Source organism: Epinephelus fuscoguttatus, linkage group LG19 (assembly GCF_011397635.1).
Source record: "Epinephelus fuscoguttatus linkage group LG19, E.fuscoguttatus.final_Chr_v1".
Lineage (NCBI taxonomy): Eukaryota > Metazoa > Chordata > Actinopteri > Perciformes > Serranidae > Epinephelus > Epinephelus fuscoguttatus.
The window spans coordinates 24,790,079-24,813,098 of NC_064770.1; the positions used below are offsets into that span (position 1 = coordinate 24,790,079).

A 23,020-nucleotide genomic window follows, 5' to 3' on the forward strand; every position below is an offset into this window, starting at 1 on the left:
TTTCTCTCTGACTCACCTGTAGATGATTCCCTTTCGGTGTAAGAAAAACAAACCGACAGCAATCTCAGCAGCATAAAACCTGCAAAATTGAAAATGAGAGAATAAATATGCATCTTCACAATAGACAGCTAGTGAATAAAAAAAGCACTACACAAGAATCCCTGGCCCTCAGGACTACATATACATAAATGTTGGGGTGACCGCATACACTGACCATGAACCATTATTCCCCATCTGTCGACTATTACTATCTCTTAAAGGTCTAGTGTGAAGGATTTAGTGGCATCTGACAGTGAGGTTGCAGAACTGACACTTTCCCCTTGTGCCAAGCGTGTAGGAGAGCTATGGTGGCCGACGCAAAAGAAGCAAATGGGCCTAACTAGAGTCAGTTTGGTTTTTCTATTCAGGGCTATTGTTCAACAGCATGGCAGACTCAGTGGGAGAGGACCTGCTCTGTATGTTTACGTAAATGTCTCATTCTAAGGTAATGATATCACATTATAAAGCAGACAGGTCATATTAAACAATCTGATTGGTTGTTAGCTGTGATATAATTCCTTTACACAATTCCATATCACTTTGAGTAACCTTGTAACCATAGAAACTGGTAACAAACAAACTATATCCATTTAAGGTTAACTTCAACCGCCGTGGTGGCCTAAGCGAACTACGGAGGAGTCAATTGAGGAGTGCATGTTTCCGAGGGAAGAATCTGCAGAACCTAAAAGATAACGTGCAGTGATATGTGAAAATGAAGCCAACTAACTGAAAGAAAATGAGCTACTAGTGAACAAAGCTTGGAGAAAGTGGAGTAACAGCCTCACCACGGCAAGCAACACACCTTCACCTAACAAAATGTGCAAGCCTACAAGCAGATTTCAAGGTCATCCTACTGATGCTGGGCATTTTCAGTAGTTGCACAATAGATATCAAAATACAAATTAATATAAATAAATAACTAAATGATAAAATCTATCTGTGATTAAAAAAATAAAAAATAACAAGGTTCTATGTTGCAGTGCAATGACCTTGTATTATGTGCAGGTAGCCAGGAGGGTCTATTTTTTTCTAAGAATGCTTTATGAATAAGAGGTGTGTTAACAATGGGTCGATACTTAAAGTAAAATGCTGCTTCAGAGGCTTTTCACCCCGACCAGAATACAGCTTTCTGAAATAAGAATGAATACGTACTGTGGTTAGCTTTAATCATACTGGAAATTATGTAAAATACTGTCATCAGACTTCTATCTTAAAACAATATGGGTGGGACCCTGTTCAGTGCCTGGTGCTGTGTTCACACTGGGTGCGAAACAATTCACACAAGTGAATTACATGTAAAATCAAAAGACACGATTAGATGTGAATTCCTGCCAGGCAGCTTGATGGACGAGACACAAATGAGCAAAATTATTGTGCAAATTAAGTGGAACGAATGAAGCGAGGAGAGCAATTTCTCGTCATATGCTCATGTGCAGTGATGATAACCAATCAGCACTGAGATCCTCTGAGGACATACAGTGGTGGAAAAAAGTTTTCGGACACCCTTAAAATTTTACACAATCTCAAATATTATCATGAAATATTTGTGGAAAAATCTTTTTTGTGTTTCAAAAGGTGTGGCTGCATTAGACAGATACAAACAAATATAAATTATATTTTTTTGTTTATTGTTTACATGAAAAACTAACAAAACTAAATTCTTGACAGTTTCAATATGTCAGTTCTCAACATTGTCGGTATCAAAGTCAACAAATAACAGAGAATGTGTTCAAAACTGAACAAAAAATAAATAAACCATCACATCATCAAATTCATATTTAGTAGTCCTGCCATTGGCACGTAGTAGAGCTCTAATCCTGGCTGGCATGTTCCCCACGAGCCTTTCACACTGTTGAGGGGTAATCTTGTCCCATTCTTCTTGAATTACTGCTTTTAATTCTTCTAAATTCTTTGGTTTATGCTTTGAAACAGACCTTTTGATAATCCACCACAGATTTTCAATGGGGCTCATGTCCGGGGATTGAGCCGGCCACTCTAAGACCTGGATACTGTGCTCCTGCAGCCAAGTTCTACTGGCCTTGGATGTGTGGCAAGGGGCATTATCTTGTTGAAACATCCAGTTTTACCTCGATGGAACAGTGCACGCGCAGAAGGGAGCATGTGGGTTTCGAGAATGGTACAATACTTGGTAGAGTTCAATGTGGCGTCACAGACAGTGAGATGACCAACACCAGCAGCACTCATGCATCCCCAAACCATGATACTGCCTCCACCATGCTTGACAGTAGGTACTGTACATGCTGGAGATAATGCTTCACCTGGCCTTCTGCGTACCCTCACATTAGTAGGAGGAAGTTAAGGCTGGAAACTGGACTCATCTGACCACAAAATCTTCTTCCAATTCCTGGCTGTCCAGTTCTTGTGTGCCTGGGCCCAACAACGCCGGGCTAACCTCTGTCTCTCATTGATCAGGGGCTTCTTGATAGCCTTGTAGGACCTTAAGCCATGATCTAAAAGTCGGCCACGTACAGTGCGGGTGGAACACTGGACACCAGTTTGGTTTGACCACTGCTGCTGAAGCTCCTGTGATGTCATTCGGCGGTTTTGCCTGCACATGCAGATCAGGATGCGGTCATTTCTTGCTGAAGAAACCCTTGGACACCCAGATCTTGGTTTGTCTTCCAAGCTGTTGGTTCGTCTGTATTTCTGCAGAGTGTATCCAACTGCTGAAGGACTGCATCTGCACTTCCTGGCTATCTGGCGGCAGCTGTACCCTTCCTGGCTGAGAATCTTTATCTTCAGGCGTGTTTCCTGCGTTAGGTTCCTTGTTTTAGCCATTTTTGTGTCTGAAGAACTTTCAAATGTGCTGGCTTTATGTAGACACGAAGCTTGGCAACAAAAATTGTGTCTTTTAATAAAAAGAACGACCTTCATCACTGGTACCAAAATGATACAATACTCAAAATTTCTTATGTATTTTTATGGAACCAATCAATTTTAAGTTTTTAATGGCTTTTTTTAGGATTTATTTAGTATTTTGGCTGTGACTGTACAAAAAGAAATTGCACTTGAAGACCTAAGAGTGATTCTTAATGCAATATTTCATAAATGCATGGGGTGTCCGAAAACTTTTTCTACCACTGTATGATGCTGAGAATGTACCAGCGGAAGGTCTTTTTTTTCTTTTTTGATTTGGTGATTTTTACTTGCGTATGACTTGAATTACTGGCATATGAAGTGAGTCGACACAAAATGTTCTTGCGTTCAAACTCACGCAAGTAATGCAACTTGAAAATCTGCATTGCATTTGATGTGAGCAAATCATTACACTGACAAAACTTCAGACTGTAAATGGCCTGTAAGGCAGCAGATGACTTCACCTGCTGCTTCAATAGTTCCCACTTTAGTGGAAAACCTTGAAAAAAAGTCACATGTCGTGAAATTGATTTGTCGACTGACTGAATGTGGAAAAACTGAGACATTCTGTTGAACTTGCACATATTTTTCTTCGGATATTTGTTTTGTAAATGGATAAACGTTTCCAGAATGGACTTCTTGTTGTTATTTTTAGATTACTATGTAATGGTTTTACTGGTCTGGCCCAGTTGAGATCAAAGTGGTCTGTATCAACTAATGAACTAAAATGAGTTTGACGCTCCTGATTTAAACGGTTTAAACGTTCTTGGTAACCATTTTATAAAAGCAATAGCTCCCTCTCCGCCATGATACGTTGTGAGATTATATCATAGCTTTGTGTCGGGCTGCACAACGCCTCTTCGCTGTCATATAATCACAACACCACGGCCTGTTCTGAGCTGTTGCTTAAACGATTCTTATTTTCAGGTGATTAGAAACTAATGAAAACATGACATTTGATATTACATACCATTTCTGCTAATAGATGCTTCTAAATCCTACACACTGGACCTTTGAAAGCAAAAGGTATCCAAAAAATTATAAAAATAAATATAAAAGGCAGTTATTCGCACACAAAATATCAGAATTTTAAGAGTTACATATCAGTGTAGCACAGTGCTGCTGCTTTGTTTGCTTTGAATGTTGAATGTCTTTGTCATTGTGAACAGGTGCATGTGGATATAGATCCTTACACTGCCTGTGGCTCCTTGAATTTGCCCATACGTTGGATATGATACATTAGATCTCCCCCGTTGATGTACTCCATCACAAAGTACAGCCGATCCTACATTGAAAAAAAAGAAAAGAGAGAAAAGATGTTATTGACAAAGAGCAGCTCTAAATGGTTGCTACACAAAGAAAAGTGCAGTATGTGCACACTAAACCAGCACTGCATTACAGATAATTATCTTTAAAATAAAAAGCACCACACACATAATGTATCTTAACACCTGGTCCTCCAGAGCTATTATGAAAAGCCTGATATGATCTATTCTTTCAGGATGGAGGCTGCGGTCAGCTCGAATACCTGTATTATACATCAGGTAGCTTTGATCAGTAAATGTAGTTTTTATTATAGACTCCTTGAGTCACCCTGTCTACGCACAGAGCTGACGTCATGCTGGAGACTTCGTATTCAGGGGTGGTCTCAGCTCAGTATCAATTTTCTCTGCAGGGGCGCCGGCAAAAGAGTGGGAATAAACGTAAGCGGGAAAAGCAAATGCAGACGTAATGGAAGTCAGACAAACACACACCGGTTTAAAGCGTCAGGGATTGAAGAGACCGCTGGTGAAAGAATGATAAGGGAGCACAGTGGCACCCTTAAAATAAAGTCATATTTTTTTGGTGTGTGTGTGTCTGCAGCAGTGTAGGAAGTGAAAATAACCACAACTGTGGCTGAAGTTTTTCACACACCACAGTCTGGAAGCAGGAGTGGAGCTGCGTGAGGAAGGGTGGTTTGTCTCTCTGGGCCAAGACCCTCTTCTCCACCATCGTACATTCCACGTCATCATCCTGGATCACTACGTCTTTCTTCAGGATCTTGATGGCGTACAGCTCCTCTGTCGACTTCATCTCTGCCAGCATCACCTGCAATTGATGAAGACGTCAAGGGTCACGATGAAACAAAAAGATGATGGCTTTTGAAACACCAAACAAATCCAAACTATCAGGCATTCTGATAAAGCATTACAATGATTAATCAAATCTCTGGTCTTGGCTCTCACCTTGCCAAAGCTGCCCTTCCCCAGCAGGGCCAGGAAGTTGAAGTCGCTCAGTCGCACCCGGTCCATGTTACCTGAGGGCAAGCTGAACCGCCGGTGGTCTGACGGCGTGATCACTTTCTTACCGTGACCCAGCTTGGCTTTCTGTGGTGTGCGACAGTGAAAATGGCATTAAAGTCAAACGTACATTCAATATTTATATCAGATGTACATTAGAAGACATGGAGCGCTGAGTCAGCCGTCATGCTGGTGTCTAACAGCTGGTCTGGAGTCACATCTGGCTTTCACAGAGAGTCTGAGTCACAGAGAGACGCTCATTTTTTTCTCGGTTAGAAGTGTCTCATCAGCTACTAATCACAGTAGGATTGTGTGTCGTGCTGCAGCCTCTCACTTAGATATAATCTCTATCCTAAAAACTGAAAACTTAACTCCCCCAAATGACCATTTGTGTATCAATAACTCACCCGATGTTGCGTTGAATGCATAAAGAAAACTTTCTCACATTCCTCTATGAGGAACAAAGAATCCAAAAAACCTCATAGGGGTCAAAACATCCATTGACAAACCCTCTGCAACTCACGCAGTTTGATCCAAGTCTCATCTGTCCAGTCATATGCTCAATACTTTCCAGCAGGAACCTGAACTGAACATGAAATGTATCTATGCTCTCTTCACAGCCAGACTGAACACAGTACCTGCAGCTCTACCACTGCCTGAATTAGCTTGTTTGTGTTGTTGTGTGATAAATGAGACTTGGGTTATACTGTCCGAGCTGTGTGAGAGTTTATAAATGGATGTTTACATATAGTCATGAAGCTCTTGCGAAAGTTCAGTCAGGACGACAATACCGTTCATGCTCAGGCTCTAAGTTTCTTCCTCACCCTGCCATTCACTCCTTGCACGTATGCTCACTCAGTATCTCTAGGTGTCATTGTCTGGGTCTGTTAATTGAGTCATCAGCCGATTCACAATCAACCAATAGCACGGCGACACACCCTCTCTGTCAGCCTATCATCTTACTGCTCCTCATTTTAAATATGGTTCTTTCTCTGCCGTAGTGCTTTCTTGCTGCCCTCCACCTCCCCATCACCACCTAGCCTTTACGGATTCATCAGCCTCATCCGCCTCAGCAGCCATCAGCCTCAGAGTCATCAACCACCACCACCACCAGTGCCTGGACTCCATGTGGGGATTAATCCTGCTGCTGCTCAGATGTCCCTCCATCAGAAAATATCTCCTTCTGGTGTCCAAGCGCCAAAGACTACTGTTAAATCTTAATCAGCACAAATGATCTGGTAATTTGTGCACTCATATTCTGTATTAAATATTATCTTTACTTCACTCTCCTGTCTCCCCTGATTGAATTGCTGTTGTTATTTGCAGACCTCTTTTACTGCAATCCAAGTTTTTGGATTCCTGGTTCACTGTGGAAGCACGCAAGAAAAACAAGGTTTTCTTCATCTTAACATGGGATGAGTAATTTATATACAAATGGTCATTCTGGGGGTGAGGTATCGCTTTAATAAATGATAATGCAATAACCACAAAAGCATTTTAAAATGTGATAAAAATATCTCTCGAAATGGGTTGAAAATGCATTAACCTGTCAATGACGTAAATTTATGATAAAGCTTATAATATGTAATGTAGTATAAAGTGATGTTTCATGCAATCATACCATATTGATTCTCGGTGTTACGTGATTTGTTATATTTTCAGTCCCATTCAATATGTATTTACTGTATTTTGCATGCTGGCCATTACATTACATTCTAATGCATGGTGATAAATCCTGTAATTGTTCAGCAGTTATTACGTCCTCATTTGCTACAAGCTGCCATAGTGGACACACTAACATCCCACACCTTCATTAAAAACTGGTTAGCTGCATATTAACAACTCAGAATCAAATCAAGTGTCTCCACTCTGTGTCTCCATTTATGTTGAGAGAGCACAGTGATCTATTTTTTCCCCACTGACACTGACATCCTCACAGACATTCAGCAGGGCCGTCAGCAGGGGGGTGCCAGCGTCGCAAGGTTCCCCGTTGTTCTAATGACCGGCCTGCCAAGTGTCTTTGAACAAAAAGGGCAATTAGGACCCTGCCGGCTCCCATCAGGGCTGCAGCCGTTGTCTGTTTCTGTCAGATAGAGAAAACAGGCGACTGGTGGGGCACGGAGAAGCTGTTGCCACGCCAACCGTTTCTCTACTCTTTACTCAGTGTGGTAATATATTCGACATAACAATTGCCGCATATTTGACTCGGGTTAAGTGGCTCTACATGCACACCTGGGCAGGTCAATTAAGAGCGGAGTAATGTAAACAGTGAATCGGTGTGTCGGCTGGGGGAGAGGTTCTCATTTTGACCCTGGGTTCTGCCGCCAGGTGCAGGAAGTGATTGCATTTAATTTCAGGTGTAATTGAGTCCCAGAGGAGACAGCTGGGATGGGATGGGATGCGATTCCTGTTGGGAATTTTTGAGAACCAGCCCATCATTCTACCAGTTTTGAGCAGAACTGTTGTCATCAAGGATGTGTCGTCAACGGAGGGCGTTGCATAGTACAGAACTGAAGTTAACAGTCGTGGCGAGATGGTGGATCGCATTGATTACCTGCAAGCTTTTGCTCTGTTGCTACAAATACTTGTTTTTTATCCAAAACCAAGGCTGGACCAACTGTTAACAATAAGAGGATGTAAAGACTATTACGTGAAAGACTCTATCCAGCCTGTAGAACATGACATGCCCACTGATGTCATCATCATCATCATTGGTTGCATTTGAGGTACCTGCTAGTTTTTGGTAGCAGCCAACTTTTCAGGTTTGTAAACCAATCTATGCACCGAATAGTTCAAATTAGGTGCTGACAACCTGACTGGAAATTGTTCTACGTTGATGGAAAAGGGGTATTAGAAGCATAATTTATTTATAAAAAATACTCAAGTCCATGTAGCAGTAAATATAACCCGTTACGACCCACCCCTGATTACATCGATGTTGTTCTGCAGCTTGAAATCGTTGCTCTAAGATCACCTTTACTTTCAAATCACAGAACATTTACACAAACTGCACATGTCTAACATTTGCCTACATAAAAATGAAACAACTTCACGTCATAAACAGCCCACAAAAACCACACCTGTTTCAACACAAACAAAAGTTGGAATATTTATGTCAGTGGCCACACAAAGTTGTATTCAAACACACACACACGCACACTGCAGCCACACCACAGTCTTATCATGAATATAACACTGCCACCGTGTGGAGAGATTCTGCATGCACACATGGAACAGCTATCTGTGTGTGCATTCACTCGAACTGTCACAGTGCATACGTGTCCATCCATGCTTCATGTCCTAACAGCCTTCTATAGTCCACGCCAAAGGTGGACTAGTAGAGGGCGGACTGTGGACCACACTGTCAGCCAATGAGGAGCGAGTGTGAAGCTCTCTTGGCCAATGACAGTTCACTGATCGTGGTAAAGATGGTGACACCGACAGAGGCCCGAGTGGTCCACGAATTTACTAACAATGCTGTGTGGTGTTTGTGTGTAGAATAGGGAGTACATATGTGCAGCACTTTGATTTAAATTCATATATATATTAATGTCGAAATCTGGGCTGTTATATTTTTGTGCTGGAGGAACACCAGCTGCTTTCCTGTCTGCATTGTAAAGCCAAATGCTGCAAATGTCAGACTTTGCAGATGCTGACCTTTGCAGAGCAGATGCTGCAGGTGCTGTAAAATCCTCAGCATTTATCACTGACTCGTTCCTTTATATTCAAATTATATGTAGTCCCTTTCAGTTTGTGTTTATGTTAAAAAGCATCAGACAAAAAGAAGGAGAAAGTTAGTGTTTAAGTGTGTGAGAGGAGTTACAGCAAGCAATTTGGGCTGGTTCAACTATGAGCTGTTGAGAGCCTTTGTTAGTAAATCAGATTAATTTGTGGAAGCCCGGCAGAGATCCACAAACAATCCTGATACAGTAAGTAAAGTGAGCGTGATGCAGAAATAGAGACGGAGCAGGCAGAAGAGCTACCTTGAGATAGTGGATATTTAACTGGCAGGCCTAGAATAAAAGAAGAAACTCACTTATTAGTGCGGTCAAAGGTTAGCTGCTGTGTGTGTGTGTGTGTGTGTGTGTGTGTGTGTGTGTCTTGCTGGGAAAAGAAAGTGACAGTATCAATAGCGATGAAAATGAACACAGGCGGAGTACATCCTTTTCTGTCACATCTGGTTGCATCTCTGCATCTCGCCCCAGTTTCCACGGCAACCGTGCAGTTGTGTGAAGACGCTATAGCCTCGGAGGAAAGTCAAGGTCAGTGTTGCACATTATGGAGAGAGAAAGAAAATTAAAAACAACAAGACAGTGTCTTGAGAGCTGCTGTAAGGAGATGACATTTACACTCAGTATTAGAACTCCTGTGTGCACACACACACACACAGAGCTGGACTTTAATAAAACTGCCCTCGCTCAGTTTGAGTCCCATATGTCTTTGCACTTGTTTACAATGCAGTGTTTGATATATCCGCCACCTTCTACCTGCATGAGTGTGAAGATGTTATGAGTTTTATATAAAGCATGGATGTTACTGTCACAGAGACCTCACTGCAGTAAACACATCGGCCACTAGAGGGCAAGAGTTTGCTGCTTTGGATATTTCCTTAGATCTAGTCAAAGGACCTCACAGTGTTGTTACATGATTTTGCTCCACTTTACTACAAATCATCTACACAAAACTACCAACCATTTACAGAGCAAACAGTAGTGTTTTTGAGGTTTGAATGTGTTTTTCTTTCAGGCAGTTATTAACTTTAATGTCCATACAGCAACAGCAAGTCTGCTAAGTCGAAAATTTATCAGGCATCATATTTACATGATTGTTTCACTTTTTTTTAGCAGAGTTCACAGTTATAAAATGAGTATGCACTTACAAGTGAATCAATGTTGCCATTGTACATTTCTGCAAACCACAGATAACTTACATTTGTGCATTATTATAAAGTGAGACTTAATTTCTGTATGTTTTAACAATGCTGTGGTTAACGTGGTTATGTTCAGGCACAAAATCAGACCTTGAAATACTGGCTTTTCGTGCCACTATCCCAGCAGGAAATGCAATGATGCCTCAGTTAAAAAAAATAACCACATTTAGTGCCACTATCCCCGGGGGAAACACAGTGACAGGTCACTGCAAAACACCCATGACTGGTGGCTAAAAGCCACTGGAAACCCAACAATATCTTGCTAGAAAACAACCCATTTGTTTTTTGGGGGTCTCAAACAGTCTTCAGCTTGGCAGGCATTTTGCCTTGGTGTCACACCATCCACCATCCTCTCCAATGACCAAGTCAGCTCATATACTACATCACTTGATGTGATACGAAATGTACAAATTTGTGGTTTGCAGAAATGTACAATGGCAATATTTTCTTCTGGTGAATAAAAGCAGCCGTGGTGTTTACTGCAGAGTCTCTGCAACAATGTGGTGGACAGATTTAATGGAATATATGAATGATTTTTAACTTAAATTAATGACACATGCGAAGGGAATAATTTGGTCCAAGAAGCATGATTAAGAGAGAATAATATTAAGGAAAAATCATACAAAATAACTTAAATAACTAAAAAGGATGACATATTAGTAAGGAGGAAAAAGCTTGTTTCCTGGTGTTTGTCTGGTTTGGTGGAAACAAGGACTCAGTTAAACAACAAAAACTGTTTTTTACACCTTGTGTTGTACTTTACATCTGAGTCAAATGAGAGCAAGAAGAAACAGTGAATCATTTAAGTTGATTTTTCAACATAAACCCTTTCTGGGCTTTATTCAAAACAGTGGTTCCCAACTGGTGCAGTCACAGGGCCCAGATTTTTCCTTAGTCATTAGTTCAAGGTCCACACAGTTTAATACATTCAGCATCATACTTGCGTTTGGCTATGTCATCAAGCTAGTTTGCTGTCTCTGTCAAGTTGCTGTCCATTTGTCACTGACTGCAGTGAGAAACGGTACTTCAAAATAAAAGCTCTGTGCCAGAAATTCACTATATTTAAAAATACAGCTTGTGGGCCATTCAGAATGGACCCGCAACCCACTTTTGGACTGTGACACACCAGTTGGGAACCAAGAATTTAAACCATCTATATGATTTTTTTCTTCCAAGTCATGTCCCACTGTAAACAAAACCAGTGGTGCACAGGGAGGGTCGTACATGTTGACATATTGAATCTACAGACTCCTCTGACAGCTGTAATTGATTGTTTAAGTAAATACTTTGATGCTTATGTTTATTCCGACCTCCTTATAACTGCTTTTGAGGGGTGTAGTTTGGATTGGGTTTGCTGAAAAGTAGCCACCTCTTTACTGTTCCCACTAACAGGTGTGAGCATCATGAGTTATCATTTGCGTCTGCACCTGCACTTCTTACATAACGCTCACAGTACGTGATTCCTTTGTCCACTGTAAGCTTGTCCTGTATACATATGGGGATTTTCCTTTAAAAATCAAGAGCATTCACTTTAACGCAAGGACAAAGTGATCTCCCACTCTGGCACGCAGGGTGAAAAGCACAAGCGGGGAAGAGGATGAAGTTACCATGGTGACAGGAGGGAAGAAGTGAATGAGCACAATACACATGTGTGCATGTGTGACAGAGAAATCCTACTTATGGCTTTATTGGATTCATGACCTGAGCTGACCTCACCTCAAACTTCTGTCGGAGCTCCAGGTTGACGTCGTCCACCTCGGGGATGGGAACGTTGTAATATTCTCCCTCCTCCTGGTTCAGCAGCTTGTACCTGAGAGAGGAAAAGACGAGATGGAGAAAAGTGAATCTACATTTTATCTAATTTTCTTCCATCATCCATGAATCTCCTCCTCTGTCTTCCCACGCAGCAATAAAACTTTACATCTCTGCACCACTTCAATCATCAGCAGATGATTCTCCCCTTTTGAGTGTTTGCAGGTCTCCTCGTCAGCAGTGCCAACTAGGCTCTACTTCCTCTCTAATGTACACATCCTCTGGCCACTTGTCTAATGACCTGGAACATACAGCAGACAAACACACACAGGAGTAGTTCGCGACGCTGCCGACACCAAACATGTCTGTGCACAGGTATTTCCTGGGGCTTTGTAACTGTGCTCAAAGCAGCAGTCTATCAGGCTCGGTTTAGGCTGGGTGGCGGCAGGTATGCTAACATGGCCGTGGAGTGTGAGTGTGTGTTTATCAGTGTGAGACAAAGCAGGCAGACAAAGACATCGAGACGAGGAAATGACGCTGACAGGTGCTGTCTGTTAAACTGATGGAGTCCGCAGTGTTTACATCTGTTTTAAGCACAATGTGCTGCTGTTTTGCAGTGATGTTGGTTAGTTGGTGTGGGCCAGGGTAGAATCACGCTCACAAGTTAGCACACTACTGAAACCACATTCACTGCACTCCATAGTACTCATATTTATTATTCATTCATTATGCCATTTCATATTCTGCTTTGAATTTTGTTTTTTGTCATTATACTCTACTTCTACTATATATTATTGTTCTTTGTTTTTTTCCCCCAGGTGTACTCTGATGTCAGTTTCAATGCCTGTTTGAATAAAGGTTATATAACCAATCAGAGTAACTCACTTATTTACGGAAGCACTAAGAGCAACGAGAACAAAAAAAGTGGTGATCCATTTTCTAAGCCTAATCTAATTTGTTTTCTCTCCAGTGTTTATGACTGAATGAGGGTGTAGATTACATATAGGAGAACTTCAGTGTCCAACACGACCTATCTGGAGCCAGTGTTTGGTTTGTCCATTCTAGGCTACTGTAAATGAACATAGCAGTCGTAATAGAAGAAGACCCACTCCATACGTAAGTTAAGGTAATGAAAACTCAACAATTCATGCTTTCAGAGGAATATAAAGTAGTGAAAACATACTTATGAATATTATAATAATACCATTTCTGCAAATAGATGCCTCTAAATCCTACACAGTGGACCTGTTAAGAGCTGGGAAAAAAAAGGTTTTGCCAGGATAATCTCTCCAATTTCTTTTTGTTTTGCATCTGTGAAACAGGTTGAAAAATGACACCACACTAATGTTACATAACTTGCCAACGCACAATGAACCTTTGGCTCAAAGTGAATGGAGACAACTAACTGGAAGGAAACATGAATGCTTCAACATGGGTTAGTGGTGCACCTCAGGCACTTGTGTCCAAGTGAATATTCTAACAACAGACCAAGAGGAAGTGCCAAAAACTGCAGTTCCTCTAATGGCCACTTGGGGCTGGCTCTAGAAGCCAGTCAATCCCCATAGACCCCCATATTAAAATGTCCAACTTTACAGAGAGAATAAAAATGTTTACAGCCTGGTAGAAAAAACGGTCTCAGTCTCTACAACTAATTTCCCTCTGAATGACAACTGTACGAGGGGTGACTTTTTATATTACTCACCTGTTCACATTTCATTAAGGCCCAAAGTTACACATATTTAAAACCCAGCTCAGACCAAAGATTTGTGACAGGATGAAACCGTTTTAGAACGTTGAAGACAAAAGTTGCAGCTGTGTGAACTGGCCGGTCTGAGCAGGCTGATGGTGACAGTCTAATTGACTGGCTAAGCCCCCACCCTCAAACGCGATGAGCCAGTCACGGTGCGTATAGCCATTCCCATACACTCGGACATTCTCTGCCTGGACGTCCATTGAAATACATTACAGCATTCGTTCGGTGTTAAGAGCTTTTTCTGAGATCGGAAGTTTAAAAATGGTCAAACGGTGTGCATGGGGTACATGCAACTCCGACACAGGGTATCCTGAGAGGCTGGGCGACGAGGTGTATTTTTTACCCTTTCCTAAACCACATCTCAACAGAGAAAAGTGTCTCCTTTGGATAAAGTTGTGCAGTAACGTTAGTCCACAACATCAGCTCAACGTGAATAAGATTAACAAGGATGTCTACATCTGTTCTAAGGTAAGTCAACATCCTGTTTGAGGCAACATATTGTCACTTTGCTGGAAAGAAATATAAAGTTATCTTTAACATCTCTAGCTAACGTTAGCTAAAGTTAGCCTAATGTTAGTTTCTAGCTGCGTTGTTCATCAGACAGACAGATCAGAGAGAGAGACAGAGAGACACTCTTGGTAAAGATGGTAAAAAAGGCCATTATCCTTTTCTCATATTCTGAGCCAAAAACCTTAACTTCAGTGGCACTTTGATGCACCAAAATTTGATCGTTATGTCTCCAAAAATCATAAACTGCCTCCTGCGAAATGCCGTGTACTGTGACACCTGCCATAGCGCCGGTCACTGAATGTTGATATTTTGTCTGAGTGAGTAGAGGGGGCGTGGCTTAGCCATTGGTCAATTGTCCACAGCTCTACCCTCTTGGCAGCATTTGGTCACTTTTGCCTTCAAAAAACAAGATGTTGACGAACCAATGCCGAACTCAAAGCTTCAAAAAGCGAATCCACAAACAACGGGTGACGTGATGGTGGCTACGTCCATTATTTTTACAGTCTATGCAAAAAACAAAATATTCTGACGGAAAAAAAAAAATTAAACTCTTCTTCTCCCCATTTGGTTACAGAGTATTTTTTAAGGAACTTAGAGAGATTACCCTGGCAAAACTTTTTTTTCCACCTGTTCGTAAGTCATTAACGCTTAAGCAGTTGAGATCAGACTTGGAGAATGGATTACCAGATTTTTTTTTCTCCTCACTTGCCTCTCAAGGCCTCTGTAGTCTATATACTACCAGAATATTAAAGAAATTTTTTGATCACTCATTCGTTTAAGAAACACTCGTCGTGACACTGTTACAGAACTGGTACAGCTTTACTATTTTACGTGATGTACCATGCTGTATAAATCCAGTATGTGATGTCTTTGTGATTTCTTTGCTGGCTGTAAATGACAACTCCCTCACACCAGCTGATGTTTTAGAGAATCAGAAACATTATATGTTCACCCTCTCAAGAGAAAGAGACAAAGAAAGACTGACTGACCATCCACAGTTGGTGGATTTGATGAGCTCGGACACTCCAAACGACATGGAGCCCATGAAGTCGTTGCGAGTGGTTCGGTCCCAATCCCACACCTCGATGGACAGACGGCGGTCCTTATCTGATGCTTTCAGCTTACTGAACACACACATAGACATACAGAGGGAAAACATGTGATGGCAGAGAATTCAAGGATAAAATGGTGTCCTTAAAATGTCTCCTATATTCATTTTGTAACCATTTGAGTTTCTCTGATAATGTAAAATGATCATTCTTGTCATAAATTAAATGCCCAACAGCAGACACACTCAGAGTTGTTGACTCACAAGGTGAAGGACTCGTTCCAGCAGGGGTTAAGAGAGGAACGGATGGTCCTGGTCTTCTGTTTGGTCTCATTCTTTGGGTCGGGGATGAGCTTGAGTTTAACATAAGGGTCTGATAAACCATTTGGATCCATAGGAATCAGGTTCCTTGCTTCCCCCACTGGAAGATGAAAGGGAGACAGAGAGAGAAGATGTAACCATATGTGTGTGTGTCTGTGTGTTTGAGCCTTGAGCCAGATTCAAATACTTCATGACTCCACACTGACTCAGGGGTTAAAGTGGCCAGAGATGGGGCGGTGAGTCACTGAGAGTCACTCCAAAGCCAGGGAACAAACAAAAAAGATATGAGCTTCAGTTCCTAGGAAATTACTGCTCTGTGCTATATTTGTGTGGATTATTAATCTCCCTCATGTTTTGATTCTTTGCAAGTAGATTTCTGAACAATACTGGCAAAAGAAGTGAAAACAAAGGACTTCTGAGAAATATGATGGGAACTAAAAACAAAAGTTACAGATTGAAGATTCTGTAGCATGAAAGATTTAGCAAGTACTTGAGCTCTATGTGTAGTCTAGTTACTTAAATTCTTTAAACAGATATCCAAAATTACAACTTCATTGTATTTAGCTAAAACTGTCAAGTTCAACCCTTTGTGTTCAGACAACACTGAAAGTCACTGTGACATTCAGAACATTAATACAGCAGCAAACCGCAATTTGTTATGTTAAGATAAAGTGGAGTAATGGTGTTACACTCCCTCTGTGTGTGTTGTAATCCAAGCTTCTTTGTTCGTTGTTGTGGTAGTCTGTCCATGTGTGCCTGCATGCTGGTTGCATGAGTCCCTGTTAGTGTGTCCAACTGGGTGGCTAATTGCTGTCGCTCTGCACAGTACTCATAGGGTGATTACGGTTGATATCAGGATGGCATTGTCACAGTAGCATAACGCCCACCCTCTGGTTCCCCCCTGGGTTAAAATAGGCTGAGTTTCTATCCAAAAGTAGTGAAATTTTCAGAAAGTTGTAAAGTATGTTTCCGTCCACTACTGCTTTGCAAATACTGGGAGTTAATTCATCGAGGTGAGCAGTGGGTGGCGCTACTTCTGCAGTCAGGTGCCACTGCAGAAAAGGGCGGAACAAGACAACCTCATTAAAAGAGCGTCACTCAGAGCTCAAACAAAGGAAAACGGTCGACTTTTACTAATGGAGAGAACACCGGACAGTGGAAATTAAGAGTTTTGTGCCATTAATATTACAGCTTTGTACTTCCTGTGTGCATTTAAGTGTGTTAAAAACCATCAAGAGATGACGATGAGAGGTTGCAGTGTCCTATGCTACGATGGAAACATTACATTATCATTAATTCGCTGAATCTGTTTCCATGGCACTTAGTTGCATTTAACTTTTATCAATACAACTTTTCCACTTCCCCCTAGCGTAAAAACTTTTTTTGCGATTTTATTTACTGGTATCTATTTATCTATTTTCGGTTCCAATCTAAGATTTTAAATTGTAAATGCCCATGAAAAAGGTGGACGGAAAAGTCCTTTATGTTAGCTCAGTCAGCACTGTTGACACTGTAAGCGCTATGGAGTTAGCATCTTTAGCTGCTAGCCACTGACTGGGCCACCTCCATGTTGAGAGCTGTGTGCAGACAATCCTGCCCAGACTCTGAATCATACATATTCTCTGAATGTCACACACGGCTATTTAACATTTGGAAAATTTGGCTTCTTCTTTGTCAAATGAAAAAGAAAAAACTTAAAGTTTCTTACGCTTCTAAGGCAGGGGTGTCAAACATACAGGGGCCAGAACCGGATCTCACCCGGCCATTCAGATTACTGCACTTAAGAGATGATCATACCTACGATACTGTTGTCCACCAATTTCATAAGTGTCTATATACTATAATAATAGTCTCACAGACCTTTATTTAATACTTAATGTAAAAGTTACTTATTATAAATACCAATGTCACATACACCCTGGACTACGTGGTAAAATACAGCTGGTCTCAAAAAATGTATTTGGGAATTTGTTGATGGATGGATGGATGGATGGATGGATGGATGGTGTTCTGTCGCCAGTTACTCAGCTAATAGCTCATTAAAATCGGACAGCACATACGCCGACAACAGGTGCTGTGGAGCAAAACATACTGTCAAAATTTACTTGTGAAACCGCACCAACTGGATAATAACACTGGTGGGTGTTAGGGCACATGCAAATGTAAAATCAACAAAAACAAGAAACACTGCAAAATACTAAAAAGTCCGTCTCACATATTCTACTGTAAAACAACCTTAAGAGGACAACAGATGATAATTACACAACACTGTGTGTACTCTCTGCCTCTCATGGTCAGGCAATAGGTGAGCAGATAATGTGATGGAGGCGTGACGTTTCCCATGTGTGATAACTGACAAATGGAAAGAAAAGGAGTGCTGTTACATAGCAACGGTAGGAGTAAGGGGGGGTGGGGTGGCGGGAGCATGCCACTTTCACCATGGCGACAACATCTACTGTAAGTGGCCAATGGGCCGACTCCAACACTGCCCCACTTAACAACATCATGTGAACACACAAATAAATGTCAGCCACAAGAGAGTCTCACACACACACACACACACACACACACACACACACACACACACACACACAACATGGATTAAACAAGAGGAAGGAAAGACGGTAAGAAAGAGAGCGCCAGGGTACATCTGAGAGAAAATAAATCTGAAGTTTCTGACAGTGAACACACAACAAAACTCCAACAGACGGAGAGCAGAAACAGGATCACACTAAATCCTCTGTTTATCAGCTCCAACCTCCACTCTGCATATTTAAATGTAATCAGACACAGCGAGCAAGAAGGGTAAAAAAAGGCTCTAATCTGAATGTTTCAGGGAGTCAGTGTGAACTTTCACACAAGGACACGTTTGCCGAGATTCTCCATTAAAACAGTGGTAATGTATTTTCTCTCCAAAGCATAAATATTCCAGGGCTGAATACAAACGCAAAACGATGAAAAGGAAATGTCACTTAGAGTCGCTGCAGCTCATTTGGTTCTGTGTTTGAGAGATTTAATCTGATTTATTTTGACATTTAGCTCATCGCTGGATGTGGCAGTGAGGTTTGAATGGCAACAGTTTTTTAAGGGAATTTAGAGTTATGAATCATGAAAAAGTCAGAGGCATAAAAAAATAATGATGAAACAAAAAGTAAGACAAATTAAGGTTTCTTGTTTTTCGGGTTAGAGCAACTATTTTGATTATCATTTATGTCCATTATCAGGGTGTCTACAGATATAACCAAGGTAAATTTAAGACTATTTAAGACCTTTTTGATACCACCTCATATGAAATTTAAGACCTTACTCAATCCAAGTAAACACACTGATTCACTTCAAAATCAACAGTAAGAAAAAATAACAACCACTGTGTAAGTTTAGGTTTAATGTGTTTAATGTAAAAAGAAAACAAAATCTCACTGCTGTCATAAAAGTTATTTATTATTGCAATTCTTCAACCTGTCCAATGATTGTAAACAGTCACTGGGTCTGTCAGGCTGGAGACATTTTTGAGACGATGTTTTAAGACAATGTCAGACGTCTTAAGGCTTTATATTAAGACAATTTAGAGCACTTTAGGACTTTTTAAGGACCTGTAGACTGCCTGATTGTAAGGCAAAAATACCCCAAATATACTTTTCTTTTTCCAGATTTTCAAATGTGAATGTTTGCTCAGGTTTCTCAGTCTTCTATGATATTAAACTAATCATCTTTAGACTCTTTTAAAAGTTGTTTTCTGATATTTTACGCACAAAATGATGCCTCAAATCAATAAATCAATTATGCAAATAATAATTAGTTGCTGCCCTGCGCTGGACTTTCTACTTTGGTAATTTCTTTTAGGTTCATGGGTGTTAGCTTACTTTAGCAAATGCTGTCCAAGAAACAATATCTGGCTTCTTCTAAAGGGGTAAAAAGTAGCTCTTGGTCCCAGTCCTTTTTTCATATTCACCCAAACCCCTTGTTTTTAGTGGCCCTTTGTCCCAGAACAGAGTTACAAATGGTTGTGGCTGAAATCTTCCCCTATAAAATGTGACAACCCTTCAAGACCCTAATATGTCATCAATAGCGGTCGATGAGGTTTATGTAAACAGACGCAACTATGGCAATAATGGGTCACAATGACATTTAGCATTTATCTGATAGAGACAGACAAGCATGAAGATTATGATTCATTCACAACTCAAGTTTCAAGCTATCAATTGATCACACAAATCATCAAATGAAAAGGAACACTGCTTCATTACCAGTCTGCGCTGATATTAGAGGGGCTGAAACAAGTGCAGCAACTTCACTGCTGGACTTCAAGTTTAAAGTCAACTTAAATGACTCTTAAACAGACAGTTAGTCCGATCTTCCCAAAAGTCTGATGGCATCAGAACACAGAAGAAAGAATGATGTCAGACTGTGAGACTGGCACACACAAATCACCAAGAATAATTTAACAGCTTGCTAGTTAGCCACCAAGACATCACCATTTCACTGGACTTTTTTTAGTTATGTTTGTTATAAAGAAAACCCAGCTGGCCACCAACTTTGTTTGACAATAATATTTGGTTCAATTCAGATTGTGACCTCAGGGATCTCATTTATAAACATTGCATATGCACAAAACAACTTGATGGGAGATATTTGACCCATGCTTATAAACATTTTGGAGATGGGAAACTGGCAGGTGGAGGTGGAAGCCTGACTGTAGAAATTGTCAAATATTTTATTGCGCATGCCATTTTTGGCTTGTGTCCATACGTATATTTTTAGTATGGATCCTATGCACTGCTTTATAAATGAGACCCCAGGTGACCAAAGTCAATGTCAGGACAATATCTAATGCCACTGTCAATTCGATGTAGAGTACTAACGACAGATGATGTTGATATTTTGTTGGTTATATGTTGTGTTGTTAAGTAAACAAAGTCCAAAGTCTTCCAAACGTCTCATGCCAACATCATCTTGACACATGACATTTAGTCACAAGATAAAATTAAATGCCTGTCCGATGTAAGAGTCGATCGTCTTTCTCACGTCATAATGATGTCCAGTGCCAGCTAGAATGGAGCATGATATATTAAGTGACAATGCAAACTATAGTGGTTAGCATTAGCCATGTTTCCATCAGCCTGTTTAGATGCGCATCTAGAAGTATCGCATCGGGAAATTATGACGGAAACGCCAAAATTAGAATTAAAATACCCTGATTCGCACAAACTAAAATACGCTCGCTTTAGCCGGGTTTTGGTTGATGAAAAAATGTTGATTCTCAAAACGGGGATGGAAAGTTATGTTCGAATTAAGTCTGACATAGCGCACCTCTCTCCATAGTGATATCCACACTCCGGGTTGGGAAGGCAGTAATGCAATTACAAGCTGGTTGCCAACCGCCAGAAAACGTAGAAGAAGAAGAATGTGAGACTTGTTTTGTTTCCGGTTCTGCGGAAAATTTGCACGAGTTCGTAGTTTTCAACAAAGCCTGTACATTTAATGGAAACACACAGGATTCATATTTCTTTAATGCGCATTTCCCAATGATTCGAATCACTTTTGGATGGAAACATAGCTATTGTCGCTTCACATCAAGAGGGTTCCTGGTTTGAGGGGAGCCCTTCTGTGTGGAGCTTTCATAATCTCCCCGTGTCAGCGTGGGTTTTCTCCAGGTTCTCCAGCTTCCTCCCACAGTCCAAAGACATGCAGGTTAATTGGTGACTCTACATTGGCCGTAGGAGTGAATGTGAGTCTGAATGGTTGTCTGTCTCCATGTGTCGACTATGGGTCGATCTGGCGACCTGTCCAGGTTGTACCCCACCTCTTGCCTAATGTCAGCTGGGATAGGCTCCAGCCCCACTGCGACCCCAAACAGGATTAGCAGTTATGGAAAATGAATGAATAACCATTAAACTAAGATAATATGATTGTTTTATTAATTTAAAATCTTTGTTTGTGTAAAAAATACATTTGTTGGTGTCTTTTGTTTCTTGTGCAGCCTTCTTCCTGATAATTCATTTTGGAATGTGCCTCTGAAAAACCTAAATTTGGAGGGCCAACACTCCACACTATACCTCTTTCCCAACAGGCCTACCCATAGATGTGAACACACAAAATGGAGGGGTAAGGGTAGAGCAAAGGGGTGTATTGGGATTCATCTTTGTCTTCATCACTGAGTGAAGATATGAGCAAGATGAACAGAAAACAAAGGCAAAACATCGATTTACGGCAGAAATATGAGTGAAAATATTAATATTATGCTTTAAATTGGATTCAAATTATATTAAAAAAAACTTATGAAGAAAATTATATGAAACGAAAACAAACCAATCCTTGAATGTGAACAACATTGCAGAATTTCTATCAATAATAAGGTGGTATTATTGTAATATATCTTGTCATCTTCAGATTTGTTTCATGCTCTTCCAGCTTGATGCAGTAGAGGGCAGTGCAGGTCTCTCCCTCCGAGTATCAGAAAGAAGAAGCCAGAGTGAGATGCTTTTACCTTGTTCATGAATGTAGTGCTTCAACCTCACAGTTCACTCTTTATCCAATACAAAATCTCAGCTACAGTGATCCTCCTCCCTGTCTTTTTGTCTCTCTCTCTCTGTCTCTGTCTCTCGCTCGCCCACAAGCCTACACACACACACACACACACACACACACACACACACACACACACAATGAAGTACGAGGAGCAGAAGGAAAATCTGAGCATCCCACGTTCTCATCTAAATCCTCCCCTCTGCTGGCTGTGGCAGCGTTAAAGGCATCAGTCACTTCCATGGCAACGCTGGCGCCAAACAACGCCAGAGCAACTTCGACACGCCTGTAAACATACTAACGAGGCAAACACACACACACACACACACACACATGCAAATAAACACACGTGTAAAAACTGAAAGCGATGTAAGTGTGTGTGTAGGCAAGTTACATCACAGTAAATGTATGTGTGCACATGTGCTCTCTCTCTCTCTCTCTCTCTCTCTCTCTCTCTCACACACACACACACACACACACACACACACACACACACACACACACACACAATGAAACATCATCATCAGCAGTGATCAAGGACCATCTCTGCTGTCTGTTGTTGCTTAGATACAACAAGAGCTGCTTTCCTTCTGTATCCTCCCCTCTGCCTGCTCCTTATGAGGTAGTTACCAATAAAATTAGAGTGTGTGTGTTTCTGTGTGTGTGTTGCTTTTGTCACTCGTTTGGGGTAAAACACACAAGACATAGACAGAAAACACACACGTTTATTACGAGTCCGTTAACTCGATTAGAGACTTCATCAATCCATTATCACTGAGAACAGGGCTGCTGCTTGCATCATGGAAACATGCAAAACTACCAGCAGCTTGCTTCCACTCTGCTGCCGCCGTGCACACACCCTGCACCGGGGCACACAGGACTGAAATGTTCTGCCTTTTTAGGAAAACACAAACACAAGAAGAAAGTGCGCTGGATCTTTTGTTGTTAAGAGATAATGAATGACAAAGTTCCAAGTTCTTTCCTCT

At 41.1% G+C, this 23,020-nt stretch overlaps 1 protein-coding gene across 2 annotated transcripts in view; it reads right to left on the reverse strand.

Annotated features, from left to right (window-relative positions):
* The window catches only part of prkcab (protein kinase C, alpha, b), a 157,417-nt gene that overhangs the window by 17,176 nt on the left and 117,221 nt on the right, over positions 1 to 23,020 (reverse strand). Inside the window, exons 6-13 of one of the 2 annotated variants that reach the window (XM_049562433.1) lie at positions 15,453 to 15,609; positions 15,130 to 15,264; positions 11,842 to 11,935; positions 9,179 to 9,208; positions 5,142 to 5,282; positions 4,831 to 5,004; positions 4,110 to 4,201; positions 17 to 79 (exon numbers count right to left, since the gene is read on the reverse strand). In XM_049562433.1, the coding sequence (XP_049418390.1) occupies positions 17 to 79; positions 4,110 to 4,201; positions 4,831 to 5,004; positions 5,142 to 5,282; positions 9,179 to 9,208; positions 11,842 to 11,935; positions 15,130 to 15,264; positions 15,453 to 15,609 (886 nt within the window). The remainder of the gene's footprint in view (positions 1 to 16; positions 80 to 4,109; positions 4,202 to 4,830; positions 5,005 to 5,141; positions 5,283 to 9,178; positions 9,209 to 11,841; positions 11,936 to 15,129; positions 15,265 to 15,452; positions 15,610 to 23,020) is intronic. The other variant, XM_049562434.1, reaches the window with a different exon arrangement.